This window comes from Nicotiana tomentosiformis, chromosome 8 (genome assembly GCF_000390325.3).
Source record: "Nicotiana tomentosiformis chromosome 8, ASM39032v3, whole genome shotgun sequence".
Classification (NCBI taxonomy): domain Eukaryota; kingdom Viridiplantae; phylum Streptophyta; class Magnoliopsida; order Solanales; family Solanaceae; genus Nicotiana; species Nicotiana tomentosiformis.
In genome coordinates, this window is record NC_090819.1 from 121,988,210 (window position 1) to 122,009,188 (window position 20,979).

A 20,979-nucleotide genomic window follows, 5' to 3' on the forward strand; every position below is an offset into this window, starting at 1 on the left:
TTTAAGGTATAAATGTTCTTTTAAACAGTTTAATAATTTATATTTATGATGTTTCCATCTAATATTTAACTTTTGAAATACAGAGCAAGTGTGTATGGGAAGACCGCTATAGCGCGGAAGTGGCTACAAATTTTCATCATAAAGCTCGCAAGAGATTGGCGGATGCTTTCTCGGATGCTAGAAAGAAGAACAAGAGGCCTGGCTGGTTACTTGAGAATTTGTGGAATGATTTGCAAAGGCAATGGCTTACCGCAGAGTTCTTAGAGAGGAGCGAAAAAGGAAAAAAAGCTCGCGCATCCAAGAAGGGAGGCTCCTTGCACACTGGAGGTGCGATCAGCCTAGGGACAATAAAAAGAATATTGGTACGTAATTGCTTAAATTATTTTACTTTTCTAAGTATATCTATTCTGTTTATTAACTAAATTAATTTATTTTTAGGAAAAGAAGTATGGGCATCCAATGAGTCATGATGAGCTATTCAAGGAGACACATATTGTGAAGAAGAAGAAAGAGGGGGATCAAGATAGGTGGGTCGAGGACCGGGTCTCAACTGCATATGTAAGCTTTCAATTTTCTTTAAGTATTATAATTTACTTTTATAAAAATTTTGAAATACTGATTTAATTTAAAATAATATAGGGTCGCTACCAAAGTAACGTGGAGGAATTCATCTGTAGTCATCCAGTTGGTGAATCGGGTGAGCCAACCCAACCTTCGGACGAGGATGCTGAAAGAATATGGTTGGAGTCTGTTGGCGGTCCAAAATGGGGGAAGGTATACGGGCTTCCTACTAAAAACTTCTATCGCTATAAGTGTGGAATGCGAGGAATAGGGACTTCCTCGCAAGGCGAGCAACTTAATAGGGAGAGCCTCTCCGCTATGCGGGAGACAGTGACAAAGCTCACATCAGAGCTAGAAGCGGCCAAGGAAAGAGAAAGGCTTAGAGATGCTCAATTCCTTGGCATGCAAGCTCAGATCAGAACTCTCCTATCTAGTGGAGCTTTTCCGTTACCCCGATCTCGTGAGTCATCTCCATAGGGTCGACCTCCACGTGATCGTTCCTCCCGTCCTGCTCGTGATCGTTCCTCCCGTCGTCCCCGTGATCGTGCTTCCCGTCCTCCACAAGACCGTTCTCTATATCGTCTTGTAAATGAAAGTTCATTAGACGGTGATGATGATGTTGTAGAAAATACCTCTTGACTTTTATATACTTTGAACTAGACAAATAGAACCAGTTTTGAACTAGTTGTAATTAGTTTTAACTTGGTTTTGGATTTTTATGTTCAATTGAACTTTAATTTGTTAGTTTTAAAGTATTTATTGAATGTTGTTGTTGTTGTTGTTGTTATTGTGTTGTTGTTGTTGTTGTTGTTATTAGGTGTATTGGTATGCTGGCAGGTGGTGTAGCTGCCAAAACAGGCATTTTATGCCAAAATTAAACCCAGAAAAATCGACCAAAATTGGTCGGTTTTTAATAAAAAAAATAAATTATTCTAAAATACCGACCAAAGTTGGTCGGTTAATGAACATTGAATTCCCAGAATTCAACATTACCGACCAACTTTGGTCGGTATTTTGCCTGCACTGTTGAGATTACCGACCATAGTTGGTCGGTAATGTTTAATTTTAATTATTTTAAAAGAATATATATTTTCAATTACCGACCAAAGTTGGTCGTTTTTTTTTAATTTTAATAATTAATAAAAAAATATAATTTAGTTAAACCGACCAACTTTGGTCGGTAAAATTAAATTAATAAAATATGTTTCCGATCAAAGTTGGTCGGTAAGTAATTAAACTTGTCAGATGGTCGTTTTAAGCTACCGACCAAAGTTGGTCGGTAATTTCCAACCAACTTTGGTCGGTAAGCCATTTCGACCATCAAAACACCGTCCACACCGTAATGGTCACGTTTTGGTCGGTAATTGGCCATAACCGACCAACGTTGGTCGATTTTTTTGGTCGGTTTTTAGCGAATTTCTAGTAGTGTAAGTTTGTATGAAAGGGCGGAGGCGGAGGCTGAGAATTAAGGTAGAAGGTTAGTCGGAAGAAGTGCGTGTCTCCTTTTCATGTCGGTAGCATTAGTATTAGTCTTATATTTTCGTATCTTCTTATCCGCAAGTTTTTGTTATTATATGTTATTTTTTTCGCTTTGACTATTCTATCATCTTATCTTGCTATTGTTTCTTAGAATCTTATTTTTGTATTAGACTTGTTATTTCTTATTTTGTTGTTATTACTGTTTGTTGTTTCTGCTTTATTTTTATTTTTTTCCTTGAGTCGGGTGTCTATCGGAAATAGTCTATCTACTTCACAGGGTAGGAGTAAGGTTTGCGTATACTTTACTCTCTCCAGAACCTACTTTGTGGAATTACGCAAGATTTGTTATTTTTGTTGTTGACTAAGTTTTAACGAGCAGAGTTACCAAAATATTTGTACTGAGATAGCAGGTAGCCGTGAAATAGATAATGTACGCGCAAGTTGACACTACAATTTATAAAGTATTTTGAAAAATGTAGTATTTAATATGAAACCACATACTATCATCCAGTATTATGTTGCCACATTCCATCAATTAGTAGTGATAAAACTGGTGGGTTCCCAGTGTGGAATTGCTAACAATTGACAACTTAAAGTACTTAATCTTGAAAGTGATGCGTTAATGACAAATAATGGCACAAATAGTTGGTGATGCTACCTAACTCTTTTTAAATTAAACGCTTTATCCATAGTTTTTCATTAACAGTCGTTGCTTTATTGGTTCTATCCATTATTTATCTGATTATGCAAAGACTTGTTGAACTAATCTAGGACCTAGCAAATTACTACTGAGTATATAGGAGACCCTAGCATTAATTATCAATTGATATGATTATCCTTCCTTATTATTTAACTTAAACACAATAATTGGCAGCTTCCACTACCAAGAATTGTGCCGTCAACGTGTGGACCTGCATTGGGTTCATAATTTGGATGGATTACTACAAACACGACAATTATGATTTTGTAGACGTAAAATAGGACCATCACTATTCAAAGGCTTTAGTGTAGTCGACCTCTCTTAGCTAATTCAGAAATTAAAATTGATTCATGATGTGAATATCGCGCATCTACTGAGTAATCCTCTTTAGCAATTTTTTTTTGGTTTCCGTCCGGTGTTCGATACCCGCATTAGAGCTCGACTATATTCTGATTCACGTCGCGTAGGACCCAATTCGGGGAAGCGTTCTTTAGCAATGGTGTGGACTCAATATATATTTATTCATTTATTCCAAAATTTGTGTATATATAAAATTCGAATCAGCGGCTGTGAGTGAAGGATCAGAGCAATTTGGTTGAAAATAGGTTTAATAAAATTTCCTTTGTTGGAAAATTTGCAAGTAAAGTAAAAAAGTTCTTTGCATATATAGGGAAGCTTCAAGTCGAGGAGCAAATAATTTAAAAGTGGTTTTACCTTGCAAGTTTTTAAAGAGGAAATGATCTTCTTTTCCATTTACAATTTAAATAGAAGAAAAAGATATTACAAAAATCTCTCTTGTCATTTTGTATAGATCTCCTATGAAAAGGGTCGGATAACTAAAGTAATATGTGTGTATATATATATATATATATATATATATATAATGTACGTAACATAATGAAGACAAGATTTCTAATATATCAAACTCCCAATGTGGTGATCCAGCTAATGTTTCATATATAGATGTGGCGCTAACAATTTGGCCAAGTCTTCCAGTAATAGAAACCAACCAAATAGCAGTGTGACTATTATTGACAACTTTTTCATGGGGCTTCTTAATTATGTTTCTTTTGCGTGCAGGTATTCGTCTTTAAATATATTGTTTGAGCAAACGCTATTGAGTTTGATCGAACAGGTAGCCGTGCTTTTAGCTTAGCCGCTGAGGAATAGATATGACACTTTAGCCGCTGAGGAATAGATATGACACTTTAAAAGCTGTATCCAGGCTAGCTTCATGCCATGCTTGTGACCTAATAGGTCATGGTGCTACTGAAGAATACTGTCACGTAATGGCAACATCAACCAGCTAATACACTACCAACAAAAGAGAAAAAAGAGAGTGGAACATGAGACCCTCTTTGACATTTTGTTTCTCTATGCTTTAATGAGATCATGTCTTTGTTCTATGGTTTCGCCAAGTATCACCGCATACATTGTAACAGAAATCTAACGGCGATCTTATTATATATATATATATATATATATATATATATATATATATATATATATATATATATATATAATAAAATAAAAAATTGCATAGGCATACATAGTTCGAGCTGAAATCAATATGTTCAATTGAACTTGTGACAGAATCTGTCCTAGATCTACCTTTGAATAAATAAATGTCGATTGGAGCCTACTTGAGAGAAAAGGTGCATTGCTTCTTGAATCACATCCTTATAATTGCCTATTGTAAATTAGGTAAAGATACAAATGTGAGAGATTGTCTCGTCATATAAAATCATATCATAGAAGCTAAAAGTCCTCGAAACAGTCTGAGAGTTCCCAATAAGATGAAGAGCTAATTACTAAGTCGTATAGGAAACAGAAATTTGGATCAAAATTGACTAAGGAGAGGCAGAGACTTAAACTCGTGACTGGACTCATAGACGAAGAGAATTCTTTAGGAATAGAAGTTTTCCAAATTTGCAATACATTGCCAGACTTCGATGCGATGATTTCTTTGGCGGACAATGTCTCAGTTTTTAGTTTTTTACTTATGAAAGGTAATGTTGAGAACCATATTCATTGAACTGTTTCACCATAGCCAGAAAATTTAGGAGCCCTTAGATCTTAGGATTTTAAGGTTCTAGCAAATCAATCTATCAGCAAGTGTTTCTTTTGCAACAACACATTATAAAATATATAAAAAGACAGGCCAAAATCGACTGTACACATCGTTTGCGCATAGGCTTTGCTTAATGCTACTTTCATTGGAGTAATTTATGATTGATATCATGGAATCGTCCATGTTCTAGATTTTTCAGTGCACAATTGCATGTAGGGTGTTGCTCACCCTTTATAATTTTTAGCATACATGGTAGAGTGGTCTATATTTGTAACTGGAAAATCATTTAACCAAATTGTATCTTATGTAAAGATGAGTGAGGCCAAAGGAGAGGAAAAACTGGTAAAAACCCTTCTGTTTCCCATGCACCAGTTTTACTCTCTGACGTGTTAATTGAGGAAATAAGACTTTGAACAGAAACCCCTTTCACATATGCAAGAAATGTTAAGGAATCTATCAAATAGTCAATGTTAAAAGAATAACATATCACTAGACTGCCTTTATTTTGTCAAAATAGAATACACTCAGTAGTAATTTTCTTTTAAAAAAATTGATAACCAAAACTTTAAGGAGCTGCATCCCATTTAAACATTTCTAAGGCTGTGTGTGTGTTGCGTTCCTGTTGGTTTTGGAGGGTAAGGAGGAACGTATCCTTTCTGCTACTTTCTCCCCATCTTATTCCTGTTGTTTCAGAAGGTTAGGATGACGAGAAGGGGAGCGAGGGGTTGAAACATTGAACAAAGTAGCTCAGAGGCATAGCAAATGATGCAACATTTGAAGAGGTAACCAAGTCTTTATTGGTTGCCTTAAATTACTCCAATTGACTATCTTACTCATTTCGAGGAATCAACAGCCTTAGATCTATCTATGTAGTGCACTGAAATGGCTTATTGGCAGCTCCTACTAATCAACAAAACAGCAACTCATCAGCTCTAATGACATCAAATTCTGTGTGAATCTTGGGGTATAAGCAACTCATCCAAATCGTCAACAATGACCTGTTAGTATTTTGACAGCAATTTTAGTTGTCAGAGGACGTTTTCTCATATTAGAAAAGGGTGAAAGAAGAGGATTACCTCGAAGTTGTTACCATCAAAGGTGTACTCCACATACAATTGCTTAGGTTCTCCAGGACAAGGATCACAAAAGCCCATAATTCCTGATTTCTTTACACCCTCGTGTAGCTACATATACACAATGAGACATTCAATATCTAATACGTAAAAGGTAAAACCATCTTGAATAGAAAAGATATTGGCAAGTAGTTGCAGAAGTGTCTGCAAAAATGCGTTCATTTGTAATTATTTTCATTTCATCAGTCTCTGGAATACGTCAATTATGCTCGTTGCTATGCCCAGAGAACCCAAGATGAATCCTGGAACAAACCTATGTGTTAACCACATAAAGCACCAAAGTATGGGCTAATCCTCCTGATATACAATAGATGTGTGTGTATCTTCCAGAGAAACACAAATTCTTGCAAGTCCCAGTACTTGTTCCAGCCAAATAAACAACCACAAAAGGAGCACCAAGAAGATATTGTGGCATACTATGATCGTATACCATATTATCCATGTTATTCCCCTTTTTCCTCCTATTATGACATCTAACCCACCATGTCCTTAGCCTTCTCTTAGCAACTGCAGTTGTTCTAATTCTCTCTTATTTATGACCTCCAAATAGCTTCTCATGTTCAAACAGAAGACCAATTAAAGCAAGTAATCTTGAACTCAAAAACGTGTTTTATGGCACCAAATATGAAACAAGGAGTCCTTAACACTGATCAGAACAAAGAAACCTATTCAGAATGGTGGAAGTAAGAACGCACCTTTAGTTGCGCGGACTCGCTCACAAGAAAATTTAAAGGTAGAGTGACATCAATGATTTGTGAAGCCACTTCATCTTTTACTTCCTCTTTTTGACTTCTGTTCTTCAGAGCTTTACGGCTACCATAAAGTGCTTTTGTAACAACCAGTCCACCTGTTTCTAGTTGTCTACTTCTTTTCCTACTGGCCACATTTTGCAATAGTTGCTGAGCTTTCTTAGCTGCTGCCCTTGCCTCCCGGACCTAAAACATGTAGTGCATTAGGAGCAAAGCTGGGTAGAGGTTGAGTGCACATTTGACCATCTATTATAAGCCCAATGGGAAGTACCATGAGAATGCTTTTACAGACAGAATAGTACACACGCCATATCATAGCAGCAGAGGCAGCGTACAGGTACATACAAACAGCATTGACACTTAGAAACTACTAAAGTAGCAAAAACAAAATTGTGGATCATCGAATATCCTAAGGCGAAATGGGTCAAAATAGAGCAAAATTGATTGAGAGGATTCATGAGCCGACCCCAACTAGCTTGTGTCTGATGCCTGGTTGTTTATCAAACATCCCAAGGTCTAACAGCCAAGAACTAGAGACACTATTCATAGAATTCACGCAGCAGCAATGCCAGTTACCCAAACTATTTATAATTACCTGGCCAAGAGTTTTTTCCATATTCTCTGATGCCTTCTGCTTTTCCCGCTTAAGATAAAAAGGTTTCACAACAAATCTCTGAAAATATAGAAGGGAATAACAGTCAAAAAGAGACGGATATAATTCCTGGGAAATGAGCTATTAAGAAAATAAGCAAGTTATAAAATATAATCAACAGAAGACATTTCCCATATTTTGACAACACAAGGTCCCATAACAATTCAGAACAATTATGAAGGAAAAGATTTCACAAAGAGAAAGATGTTGGAAGTCATGGAAAATGAGCAATTATGAAACTATGCAACTTATAATTTTGAGGAGACATTTCCTCATATTGCCACCACAAGGCCCCCCAACAACTCAGAATCAAAAGTAATTAGTAAAGCAAAACATATTTCAAATATCTAGGGAAGGAAATAATAGATTGCAATGGGCCACCAAGCGGAAAATCTTTAACATGGGTTGCAAGACTAAAAGGAAAATCAACTCTTGGGTCACCAAATTAAAAAAAAATTAAATGTTCTAGCAAAAAGATATTCATTATGGATAGTGCTATGTTGATCAGAAGAACTATTTCTATCTCAACCAAATTAAGTATTGATTCAATAACAATTTGCAGCAACACATGGAAAGACAGTACTATAGTAAACTCCCCCATAGAACAATTGAGAACCATCATGTGGTAGTTTAGCTGTTGACGGGAATGAAATTTTCAAATGCACGTGTGAAGCAGAACACAAACCTTCAGTACAAAATACAGTGAAGTCGGAATCACAAATGCTCCAGTGGCAAAAAAAGGGTTCAACTGTCTAGAAAGCAATACCTGCATCCATCGAGATGTAGCAAAATATGAAAATAATTAATAGCCTGAACAACGATGATCTTGAGTGAGACAGATACTATTTAGATAAAAGTTAATCTGTTTCAGCCAAATGCCAATTTATTGGAAGGAACTTAGAATCTTCACTTACCTGAGCAAAAGTCAATTTTCTGGGACACTACTGGAAGAAAGTACGTTAAATAGAGTGGGACAGATAAAAGAATACAGATTATGGAGTCGCTCTAAAATGTCATTCCGCAAGCTTCTTAGTGCAAGACAGCAAGAAACAATAAAGAAAAACTGTTATTTTAGGACTCATTTTATTGGCGTTTGGATTAATAGAAGTGAAGTACTAGAGAGCCTCTCAATTTTTGTCAAAGGAATCAAGGGGACTCAATGCCGTTCAGTATTTTAAGAGGTGGAGGTGCGAGGCATGGCCTTTTATCTAATACGGAGTAATCCGTAAGTTCCGTGGCACAGGGTGATATTTAATCTTTAATATTTTATAGATTAATAAATAAGCATAAATTACTAAAAGTTGTAAAAACTATAAATAACATTAAAATCGTAGAAGAAGATTGCAGAAAAAGATATAGGAATGATTAATTTAAATATCTTATCATATAAAAATTGGAGAGTCAATCAGCTTTCCTCTTTTTAGTTAAAGAATTGCAAAAAGCCCTTCTTTATCAAAATGTTACATTTTTGTTATAAGAAATTCTGGATTATATGTACGAAGGATGGAGGCCCAACGCCAAATTTTTAAAAATTATCAACTAAGCCCAACATCCGATTAGCTTTTCTAATCAGATGCCTTGGAAGGACCCAACATCCCATTAGCTGGAGAGCCTAAAACTGAATCTCCAGAATGTTCATAGTGCCTGTCTCTTGGCTTCATACATTTTCATTTTTCCCTTTCCTTTTTATTTTTAAACGGACTTCATTTCATGCTTTGCCTCTAGTCAAGAAAGTGGCTTCTCTCTGCCACTCGGCCCTCGCCGGCATCGCCACTGGTCAGTTCCATCGCTTCCACTCGCATCGCTCATTTCAGCTGCTGCCACTCCCACCGATCATGGCTTCCACATCGTCCTTATGGTATTCCTTTTATGAGCAATAAGGTAAGGTTGTATTTTATATTTTATCTCTGAAATTGGTTTTGAATGATAATTGGGAGGCAGACAATGTCTTGTATGGATCTAGTTCCTCTTCTTCCCCAAGTTCGTTTTCTTTACTTGGAAGCTTGTAATTTCAAAACCCAGGTTCGCCGCACCCATGACGCGCTAGGGCGTCTGGCTGCAGCCCTCAGTGTTCAAGCAAATGCCCTGATACTAGCGCTCGCTACTACCATTCAAGGATGCCTCACCCAGAGGCGCACCGTAGGAACCGCACAGAAAATGTTTTTTAATCACCAAGGTAGATTAATGCTTTAATTATTTTCGCCACGGTTTACGGGATTGAATGTGAAAAACGAAATTAGCTTTGAAATTGAGACAAGAAAAACTTTTCGCCTTTGTGTACCAAAGAATTTTCAACTCTTCTTTACAAGTTACAATACTAGCAAGTACCTTCCAACTGGCCACTTATGGTTGCTACTTTTTGATAGTTAGACCAAACTGGATTAGATCCCACTTGTTGAATACAATTAACCTAATTTTGGTGAAACCATCAGAATGAACATACTTAATATCCAATTAAAATTATAGACCATACTTAACACATACTTACTTAAGTTCCCTAAAAATAATTCTAGCTCTGGCAGTTGTTTTCTCAAAAAAAAAAAAGGGGGAGAGAGAGAGAGAGAGAGAACTAGCTCCCGCAGTTGTAAGACTAATATTCATTAGTTCAATAGGTTGAGGTACTATATTCTTAAAATAAGAGATTACACATTAGTTTAGGACTTCTATATCATTATTAGACTCCTGATCATCTTGGAAGTTCCTGATTAAAAGGCAGCTGTTGATGCAACAAATTTCCGGGAATATGTAGCCAAAACACGAACACATGAGCATGTCCACGCACAAGCGAAAGGAAAAGGAAAAAGAAAGAAAAAGATAAAGGCATGAAACCAAAATAAGGCACGTTGGCACAAGTATGAGACTACTTACGGGAACAATCAACTTTTGGCCCCCACGATGTAACTCGAACTTCCAAAAGATCCCCTATGAACAAAAAGTGGATGTAAGGTGTAAAGCACGAAAACATGCTAACGATCTTGCATTAATGACTCTAAGGAATGCTAAAACATGTCTAATAAAAGCAAAGGAAGAAGTAGGCCCCACTCCTCTTTTCTTGGGGGAGGGGAAAGGAGTTACTTTGTCAATATTTACCTGAATTCCTACAGTGTACAGCATCCGAACGGTACTGAATTCAGATATTTTTCTTCCACCGCCCAATTCAAGTTCAAGTGCAGTACTGCAATATAATATAGAATTTCGTGAGAAAAGGCTACCAATTGAATTACGAAATTTGTGCATGAAGATAAACTCAGTAACCTAGATTATCGTGCTTTAGGCTTAACTGAAGATACCCTTCTCCAAAACATATAAATAACAAGCTGAACTACTATGCAAGAAAATGTGGTTCCTGGTTCAATCTACAACAGAAAAGATAAGGAATTCAAGTGGTTCAAATACACTAGTGGAGTTATTTGTTTCCAAGATACTAGGAGGGTTACTCTTCCCAGAAATTTGTAACAAATTTTACCTAATACCTGAACAAATGTCATGGGTAAATAAGGTAAATGATCAAGAAGATAATGTGAAATAGCTTATATAACCAGCTTTTTATAGAAATCTGATTATAAACTGAGGATGTAGCAATATCTAATGCAAGTTATGTATTGACGTACTCATGCTAATAATCAATTGACCACTAGGCCTTGGTCATCACCATTACCATGTGTATTAGCAAATCATGGTCCAACTAAAAACTAGGATCCGAGAAATTTAATCATTCAACAAAATAAGTCAGAAACAGCACATTGCAACATATCAAGAGTACACACGCATTCACTAGCTTATTCAGACCACAGATTGTGTAGTTTATTTTAGCAATAAGTATTAAATGTCCAAGGCTTAGAACCTTGAACTTTAACACGGTAATGGCGATAAGATGAATAATATGCAAAGAAGTGAGGAATTATTAACATCAACGAACCTTCCGATTCTGCCTGCAATACGCCCATGAGATTTTGTGGAAAAGCGGTGGGTGTAATGAGCAGTTGCACCAAATGACCCTGTCCCTATCTACAGTACAATGGATTGCAAATTATATATTGATATAACAATGCTCAAAGTCTCTCAAATTGGTAAGGTTAAGATGCTGCCCAGTAGAATGCAGGTTAATGACTTAATGCTGCTTAATATCCTTCGAACCCAATGCACTTGTCATGTTAAATATATTAAAAGCAGGAAGAAGGTCTCTTCCAACAGAACAAGTTGTAAGTATGTTATATTTGTATTATATGCACAGATAGACACATAGTTCCAGATATGTTTTGAGCAGCCCTACATAAATAGCATTCAAATTTCTTTAGATTCAAATAAGTTTCCAATGGCCCAACATAAATAGCATTCTGATTTCTTCTCACGCGAAAGAAAGAAAGTTGAGGATGGAACATGAGGGGGTCACATAGCCTAATACTATCATTGCCAACTTCTTCTAATCCTGCTAGTATGCTTGTCAGAATGTTGTGGAACATCTATAGCTCTAATACAACCTAATGAAAGTAGGAGAGAGTGGAAGAATCAAAATCTTATTCTTCAAGAAGAAACCAAGCAAAAGCCTTGATAGAACTCCACCAGCTTGTCCAGTTTGGGAAGTTGGAGTTTTTTTTTTCTTTTTATAAAGGAACAACCCACTGTAAGGGAATACCTCAAGGGGCACCAATCTATCAAAGTTTACCTCCCAGATTTTGGCAGCAGAATATTCGAGAACTACTTAAAATACAAGTACCATTATTTTTATTTATTAAACAAATAACATTTACTTCTGTCACTTTTGTATAGATTTTTTTTTTCAAAACGATACTAAACCAAACAATTGATATTAAAAGAAACTTAGCAACCTAAATAACAATTTTAATCTAATTCAACAATTTGGTCAGGTTTTTGGGAAATAACCAAGTAATTATAAGCCTTATAGGGAACCCAAAACCAACTCTATACAAATTATGCTCTGTAGTCTACTAAAGCTGGATATACAATCAACTGGTGCATGTTCTGCTTGTCCAGAAAAAGGTAAATTGTGTGCCAAGTAAATTAACCATTAGGTGATCCTAATTCCATATCAACAGGTAGAAGATACAAATTCATCTGTTTTTTATCAAAACAAAAAAAATAGAGTACTATATTCATGTGGATTTAAAACCACAAATATTCAATATCTCTGCATCCCTCATAGTCAGACCAAAGAAAGTGTCAGCCAGTAATTAATCAATTGTAAAATAAACAATTAAGACATGGGCAAGTCTTAGGTAGGAACGAAAATTCTTAAATTCACTTTTGTAAGAAAATGTCATCAAAAGATAAAAATTCTTTACAGCTAGAGCAGAAAAGTGGAACCTTGATTTCTCCAGAAGCAGACCTTTTCTGCTCCTTCTTCTGCCATCCAACAGCTATAGATGACTCTGGACCTAATGAAAGCTGTATCTGGAAAAAAAATGAAAGGGGAGAAGGAAAAAATAAAATATTATTGATAAGTTAAAAGGAATGAGTGAATATTAGTAATGTGAGATGCACTAAAAGCATGCCTCAACCTCTAAACAGAGTTTTTTCCAGAATTCTATGGTCCAAGAGATCATCAATTCTGACTAAAGTTGCAGGCACGAAACATAAAGAATAGTAGCAATTATGACATAAGATTTTTTTAAGCTTCTCAATGCACCAAACTCAAAAATAGCTTACATTTCCATGAGCGGTGTCAGAGAGCTGGCGAGTCCATGTGTTGGAGAGATTAACAGAACCATCTCTTAAGGACATGGCAAGACCCATTGTTGCCGTAGAGTGAGTAGATATATGACTGATGAGACAAAGAACAAGTTAATCTTTGGCTAAGAAATTTGAGATTTGCAGCATATAGCAAAATTGATCATCCTACCGAGTTGTCTGTACTCCTAGTAATGCTCTCAAACCCATCGACCCCATAAACTCTATCGAAGAAACTGATGACATTTGATGCCTAAAAACAACAGATGCAGCACCACCACCAGCATTCCCATTAACCGCCAGATTTCCACCAATGGCAACAGCATTGTGTTTGGACATCTGGGACTGGACTTCACTAGCCATAGCCATCCTGGCAATCATGCCCAGAAACATGTACGGTAAGATGAGGTCATGAAAGAGGCATTGCTGAATAATCATATAGAAGACAAAAACTTGCACTTGCTGAATGATCAACATCTGTATCGAGATCAGGAGCAGAATACGGAGCCTCAGTTAACTACTTTTTCGGGGGCCCTAACTTACTCTTATATGCTGCTCTAAGGGTGTGGAGCAGTAAAACAATGAAATGCCTTATTTTACCTTATTGATATATCATGCACGCCCTAAAATTAGGCAAATGGAAGATGCAAATAACTCAAGCATTTGTAATTATGATTTCCAGTAATGTACTGAAATGGCCCGACCAAGAAACGAAGTTCGCCGCAAAATCCAACCATATGGAAAATGATGATATTCTGAAGACTTATTGATTGTAATTTGTATATTCTAAAGTCTTTTTTTTATAATCGTGGTGTCCAGGCCAGCTTGCGCCAGCATCGGGTACCAGGTAACTCTATCCACCAAGGCTTGGATAGATCAATGTTGTCAAAGGCTTATCTGAGGCGCGCTTAAGCCCCGAAGCTCAAAAAAGCTCAGGGTATGCGTTTCGCCTCACTTAGGTTGCGCTTTAGTGTAGGCAAGGCACTAAGGCCCACACCTCATAGCCAATAAGTTCTATATTGAATAGAGTATTACAAAACAATAAATATAATTGGTTAAAAGATATTATTAATATTTAAGGGAATCATTATTAATGAACGTGTTACTTTTTTTCTTGCATTACATATTCGTTGCACTTTTTTTAACTAAAGCTCACACTTTAATTGCGCTTTGCTTAAAGCCTTGATAGACCAGGAGCACTTTTTAACACTTTTCGCTTTTGACAACACTGGGATAGATGGGAAGAATTCACCTAGTGCTTTTGTCTCCGCTGGGATTTGAACCCGAGACCTCATGGTTCTCAATCCACTTCATTGACCACTAGGCCACACCCTTGGTTGCTATTCTGAAATCTTTTTTGGTAGTTGAAATATAATGCAATAACATAGAAAGACTTGCTTATTACATTTTTTATGTAAGTACTTGCAATCACATGTTGAAGCTACTAAAATCATATTGCTAACTTTGCCTAAACAAGTTTGCGCATTAGTCTTGCAATATCTTACTATACAATAACCTTCGATGCTTCTAACCAAAAATGACAGTGGTGTTAGCACCTCAATTCATGTTCGTCCAGAGCAGCTAGACTGTGCAGTCTGTAAGTCTACAGGCTGCTCGGGTCATTACTTCTGTTGACGATGGTGTAATGTATAAAGTTACTAAAGAACACATATAATGGGAAGCAGGTCACAACAACCGAGACCTCTTGAGGAGGTAGCCAGAAGGGGTCAAGGAAAACAATAAGCACCAAACTGTTACAAAAGCATGCAGAGCGACTCTGAGTCGCTCGTGTATGTTTTTTGATGGAAAAAAAAGCATACACGAGAGCGACTTAATAAGTGTGGATTTTAACCACTTATTAGTACCTTCTTGCTTTAGTTTTTAGTCCAAAAGTAGTGATTTTTATTTCTGAATCTAATGAAAATGTGTGAATTGCAGGTGTGCTAGAAAATGTGAGCTCAACGAAGAAATCTAACTCAAAGAGGAGATGTTCCATCTCAAACAGTCAAGAAGAGAAGTGCAAAGAATAGTGAGGTCCGCAAAATTCCATTTGCGGCCGCAAAAGCAAATACGGCCCGCAGAAAATGATATGCGGCCGCAGAAGAATCTCTGAAGCTTCAGAGGATTTTGGCAGCAGCGCGGTCCGCACACCAAAAAGTGCGGTCGCACTTGAAGTTCGCACTGTCAAGACTGAGAGATCAGAGAAGATGCAATAGAACAAGTCTGAAGCCTCCTCAAAGTGCGATCCGCAGCAAAATTGTGCGACCGCAGAAGCTTGTGTGCGGCCGCAGCATTTCTTCAACTGAAAGCACCTGCAAGAGCAAAATCCCAAAGTGCGGACCGCAGACGTAATTGTGTGGCCGCAGAACCCTTCGAATGGAATTTTTGTTAGAGAATTTCATAGAACTATAAATAGACGAGGAACACTTTTTTAGGGCAACTTTTGTACTATAGCAGCAGCTAGCGGTTATATTTAGCCATTTTGGGCAATTTGGAGCAACAATTAGAGAAAACCCATTAATTTTCCACTTAAATTCTAGTTTAATATCTTCAATTACTTCTTCTTTTCATTTTTATGTATCAATTATTATGAGTAGCTAGATTTTATCTAAGGTTGTGATCCAACCCTAGTGTATAAAACTTATGGGTATTTCATATTAGTGTTTGCTATTGATTGGGTGGATATTATTTAGCCTTGTTTATGCTTTATACTTAAAATAAATGGTTGCAAACATTGATGCATGCCTATTTGACTTCATTCTTACTTGAGAAAGAGGGATTTAATCTAGCAAGACTTGGCTAACAAAAAATTGAACTAATTGAAGTTTTGATTAAAGGATTTGAATTAGAGATCGGGATAATCAAACTTGGACTCATATTCAATTGTTTATATTGCTACCCATTTGGTCTTGAGAAAGCCAATTTGGGCATAATCACTATTTAACCGAGAAGTATTGAGTGGGTACTTAAGCATTGAGAGTCATAACAAACCTCGATCTACCAAGCAAGCATAGATTTACTCTACCCATTAGGTTTACACCTAGGTGAAGGTTACAACCCTACGCTTTTCCCTTATTTGATAAAAACATTTCAATCATTATTTGATCACTAGTTAGTTAAATCTCTTAGCAGTTAATTTAGATAACAGCTACCCACTTTTGTTTGGAAGATAAATTTGATTATTTCGAATTTCTTTTCTTGAGTGTTTACCTTAACACCACTTCAAACTTCATGTGGATTCGACCCCGACTCGCATTGAGTTTTATTATTGTAACAACCGTTTCATACTCCTTAATTGGGTGTGAATTGGACGTGATCACGACTCTTGTGTATGCTCAATGGTCTTTACCTTTTTTGAACCAACCTTAGCTAGTTATAGGGGCTTATTACAAAGATTCCTCAAGATCCCTGTTTATGATATATTCCGCTTCATATTACAATTCTCATAACTGGTTATGCTTCACTACAATGTCATAGAAGCACACTGAAGCTAACAAAATTTAAAGCATAGCTCATTAGCTTCAAATCCGCAAGCATTTCTGGTGGCAGCTTAGAAACATTCTTATGCAAGTTGTCCCCCACGCCAAGGATAACTCAAATACTTAAAAGGAATTTACTTATCAACAAGTTACTTAACGGAACATGCTTGCATATTTATCTAGGATTACGGACAAAGGAATTCTAAACGCGCGCAATGTGATAGATGTAATATTTGGCTAATGCCATGCCATCGGATTATGAAGTACCTAGTCACATATATCTGCATCGAATCTACAAAAGCAATTACGACATAGAAGTACAGATGGTTACCCTTTCATAATGCCATCACCCTCTAAAAACTGTGGCAATGACAGATTTGCCAAAATTGACCCAGAAGGTCGGAGATGTGCCGCAACCTTTTGAAGTTCCTTCTGACGACGTAGTTTTTCAAGTTCTTCCTTGATCTCTTCAGCTTTGTTCAGCTTAGTACCAAGTTCCAAACCAGAATTAACCCCTTCCATACCATATATGTCATATATTTGTCTTTTATTCTCATCCGACAAAATTTCATAAGCTTCACATATTCGTTGAAAATTCTCTGTTGCAATTTCCTTCATCTGAAACAGGACAAATATGCCACGATTCATTCACAACTCGACCTTCATAAGAAGAAAATCAAGAAAACCAAACAAGTTTCATCTACACTTGGGAAATTATCTAATTTCTTGTAATAATGTTCACGAAATTTCAAATATAGATTTTCTTGACCTAACTGCGAGCTATCGCATAGAGAAAAGTTGAATAGGGAAGAGAGAGGGAAAAAGAATAAATATGCCAATTGCAATGCAAATTACCCGGACGAAATAGAGCAAAAGCAAACACAGCTATACTTTTCCACCAATATCAAACTATCAAAGGCAAAAACAGAACTAATCGCAGTTCTGGAACATATCAATCAAACAACTACTCCTCAATCGCAAGCTAGTTCGAGTTGACTACATGAACCCAATGTACACATTCCATCTAATCAGAGACCCATTTCATTCTAATACTAGCAATTCTCTAAAACTAGTCCAGTAACCATTTCCTTCCTATATAGTCCAGGAAATATAGGCAAATTACAAGTACTCTAAAACTATTCAGACTTATTTAATTCCAATAATAAACAATTCAATCCTCTAAGAAGTTACTATCTTTTAACTCTAAATACACAAATTAAGGGTTCACAGAAACTAGTATAGTGGTACCGAAATATATAGTGAAAATAAATACTACCTCAGCAGCTTGATATTTATCAGGGTGATATATTTGAGCCCATTGACGATAAGCTTTTCTGATTTCTTCATCCGAAGCTTCTGGAGATATGTGTAGCAATGCATATAGCTCCCTGTTTTGCGGCCCGCTTTCCTCTTCTCTCATATTAACTTTAGGGTTTATAAGGAAATTCGATTTTGTGTTTGTGTGTGTGTGTGTGTGTGTGTGTGTGTAAGGTGACAAAATGGATGCTACTGTTGAGGATTAGCTAAAACCCTTGTTTAGTTTCGTGGGGGTGGGGTTACAGAGTCGCCATTTCAGAAAATCTTGCTTGCTGCTCAAGAACATTGACGACTTACCACTGACTTCCTTTAGATTCCTTACAATTTTTCTTTCTGTTATTTTTTATTTTATTTTTTTATAAAAATATTTAATTGGTTGAATTTTAAACTTTTTAATATTATTTTAATAACATTTTTTGGTCCCTCGCTTATTGGTAAATTTTTATTTTAGTCCTTGTGATATCTGTCTGAGCATATTTAACTTTTAATTGAAATATGCAATTTTTTATCCTTTGCTTGTGAATATTCATAAATTCACCATATTTATTAATTGTTCTACCGCTTAATTATTCATGTGTTATATTAAGCTTATATTGTTAGTAGTTTAACAGTAATATAGTACTAAAAATATTCCAAATATATATATGCTACAAAACACATTGTAATTAATGAAAGGTTAGATATGTTGAGTCATACATCACAAGGATCAAAATCAAAATTTACCAATAATTGAGGGACCAAAAGTGCTATTATTAGATGTTGTTTTGAATAATATGAGTTTTTGAATTTTGTACAATTTTAAAAAAATAATAATAATAATGTACATGTCTTTGCAATACTAACCTCAACCAAACGGTATTTGCAAAAACTAAAACAAACACTTATTAGGAATATCGAATAAAATCCTTTTACGATAAGTATCACACATGGAGATTGATTTGGTTTGTTACAAACATTTCTTTCGGCCCATGCTATTATGAAATGTAATCATAAAACTAATTACAAGTTGGATTTTTTTCTTCTTATATAATATTTGAAACTTATTTATCAAAATTTGTCTAATTTTATATATTACTCGTCCTAAACAAAGATTACTTACGAATTATATACGATCTATTATTAGTGCCTTAAATTAGGGGATTCAATTATACCATTTTCCTTTTTTTTTTTCTCCTCTCCTCTTTTCTTATTTTTCTCCCGTCTTAAATTGCTTGTAAAATTCAAAGAAGTTTAAAAAGATCTTGTCTGCTCTGTCCATTGCCAACTTTCTATGCTAATCCTAAAATCGATTTACATTGGAAGGATATTGAATCAAATATAGTGGTCTCACTGGACATATATAGTGGTCTCAATATTTGTCTAATTTTGTATATTACTCGTCCTAAACAAGGATTGCTTACGAATTATATACGATCTATTATTAGTGCCTTAAATTAGGGGATTCAATTATACCATTTTCCTATTTTTTTTCTCCTCTCCTCTTTCCTTATTTTTCTTCCGTCTTAAATTGCTTGTAAAGTTCAAATAAGTTTAAAAAGATCTTGCCTGCTCCGTCCATTGCCAACTTTCTGTGCTAATCCTAAAATCGATTTACATTGGAAGGATATTGAATCAAATATAGTGGTCTCACTATATATATATATATATATATATATATATATATATATATATATATGAGAGAGAGAGAGAGAGAGAGAGAGAGAGAGAGAGAGAGAGAGAGTTGGTCCCATATGGTAGAAAAAAACTATTACAGACTTGTGTTTACACATCTCAAACTACTTCATTAACCATGATCAACATACCGTTTAATGTAGTAAATCAATGTGGTTTGACATGCACCGACTGACATAGATGTTTTCCTCGACTATGTATTCATATACACTTTTATGTTATACATATGCTTGCATCCTTGAGCTAGAAAATTAGCTATTTAACTGTATACATGTCTTATAATGTTACCAAGTCATTGCAGGATCTGCAGCATTAATATGCTATAGATAGGACATATATGTATTAGTATTTCTAACAAGAATCTATGCTATCCAGTTAATTTCTCACACAAAATTCAAATCTCACATAAAACTCAATTTATCCGAAATGCGACGATGGCGCTTTTAATGTGAAATTCAAAATTTCTCCACCAAATCATTCGGTTCTCATCAATATTCAAGGTTTTCAGTTCAAACAAATATAAATTAGTGCACATCAGTCGATTTGGAATTCATTCTCTATCTTTCTTTCCTTAATAAATCAATTGAGAAAAGACACAATGTATAGTACATCAACATACAGATTAAAAATAAATTTGATACAAAGTTAATGCAAATTTGAACATCTACAACAATATACATAGTAAAAATAAAATTTCATACAATAAATTATATAGTATACAATGTTCGTACATTATTTCTATACAGTTAAATACAACTACAACATCATACAACTTAAAAACAAATTTTATACAATATGTCTTTTGTAAATTTTTTGTATATGATTTGTATATATTTTGTAAGTGGTGCGTTCTTCTTCCTCTCTTAAAATAATTTTGATACATATCAACAACGTTATGTAAAAAAAATAGTATTTTTAACTTAAATACAAATTTCATACAATGATTCATACATTATACGACTATTTTTCAACGTTCATACAATATTCAAATAAAAATATATATATATAACTACAACAGAATACAATTACATACAATTATAATATAATTTTACTACAACTTCGTAAGTATATTGTACGTCATGTGTTCTTTTCTTCTTCTTCTTCTTCTTCTTCGAGTTTCAATCTGCAATTCAACCAAAATTAAGTCAAATCTTCACCAAACACCCTCAAAATTGAGATATAAACTCCAAATAATATTTTTAATTATTTGCAACAACACCCAATCCAAATAAATAATGATTTTTAAAAACTCAAATTCGATTTCAAAGCTTCAAAGCTTTTTAATGGGTGTCAATGGTGGAGAGTCAAACACCTTCAAAATTTATTGATTGACAATTTCAATTTGAACACCAATTGTGCAACATGAAAGGAAATTGCTGAGTTAAAACTATATAGTAAAACGGTTGAAATACATTGATAAATTCCATTAAAAATATATACAACATGAAAGGATAGAAAGTAGAGAACATCAGAGAAAGA

General features: G+C 35.3%; 1 protein-coding gene across 2 annotated transcripts; it reads right to left on the bottom strand.

Moving 5' to 3' along the window:
- Positions 1-5,272: 5,272 nt before the first annotated feature.
- Positions 5,273-18,157, bottom strand: LOC104111521 (chaperone protein dnaJ 13). Of its 2 annotated transcripts, XM_009621231.4 has the most exons (13): positions 17,789-18,156; positions 16,844-17,130; positions 13,206-13,403; positions 13,013-13,127; positions 12,671-12,757; positions 11,265-11,353; positions 10,436-10,520; positions 10,214-10,267; positions 8,031-8,111; positions 7,289-7,366; positions 6,640-6,879; positions 5,888-5,995; positions 5,273-5,809 (listed from the first exon to the last, which is right to left on the bottom strand). In XM_009621231.4, the coding sequence occupies exons 1-13, from the start codon at positions 17,930-17,932 to the stop codon at positions 5,753-5,755; spliced, it is 1,623 nt and encodes a 540-aa protein (XP_009619526.1). In that variant the 5' UTR covers positions 17,933-18,156; the 3' UTR covers positions 5,273-5,752. The 2 variants fall into 2 exon arrangements, with proteins under 2 accessions (XP_009619526.1, XP_009619527.1); XM_009621232.4 differs by lacking the exon at positions 6,640-6,879 and having other exon boundaries at positions 17,789-18,157.
- Between the last annotated feature and the right edge of the window lie 2,822 nt (positions 18,158-20,979).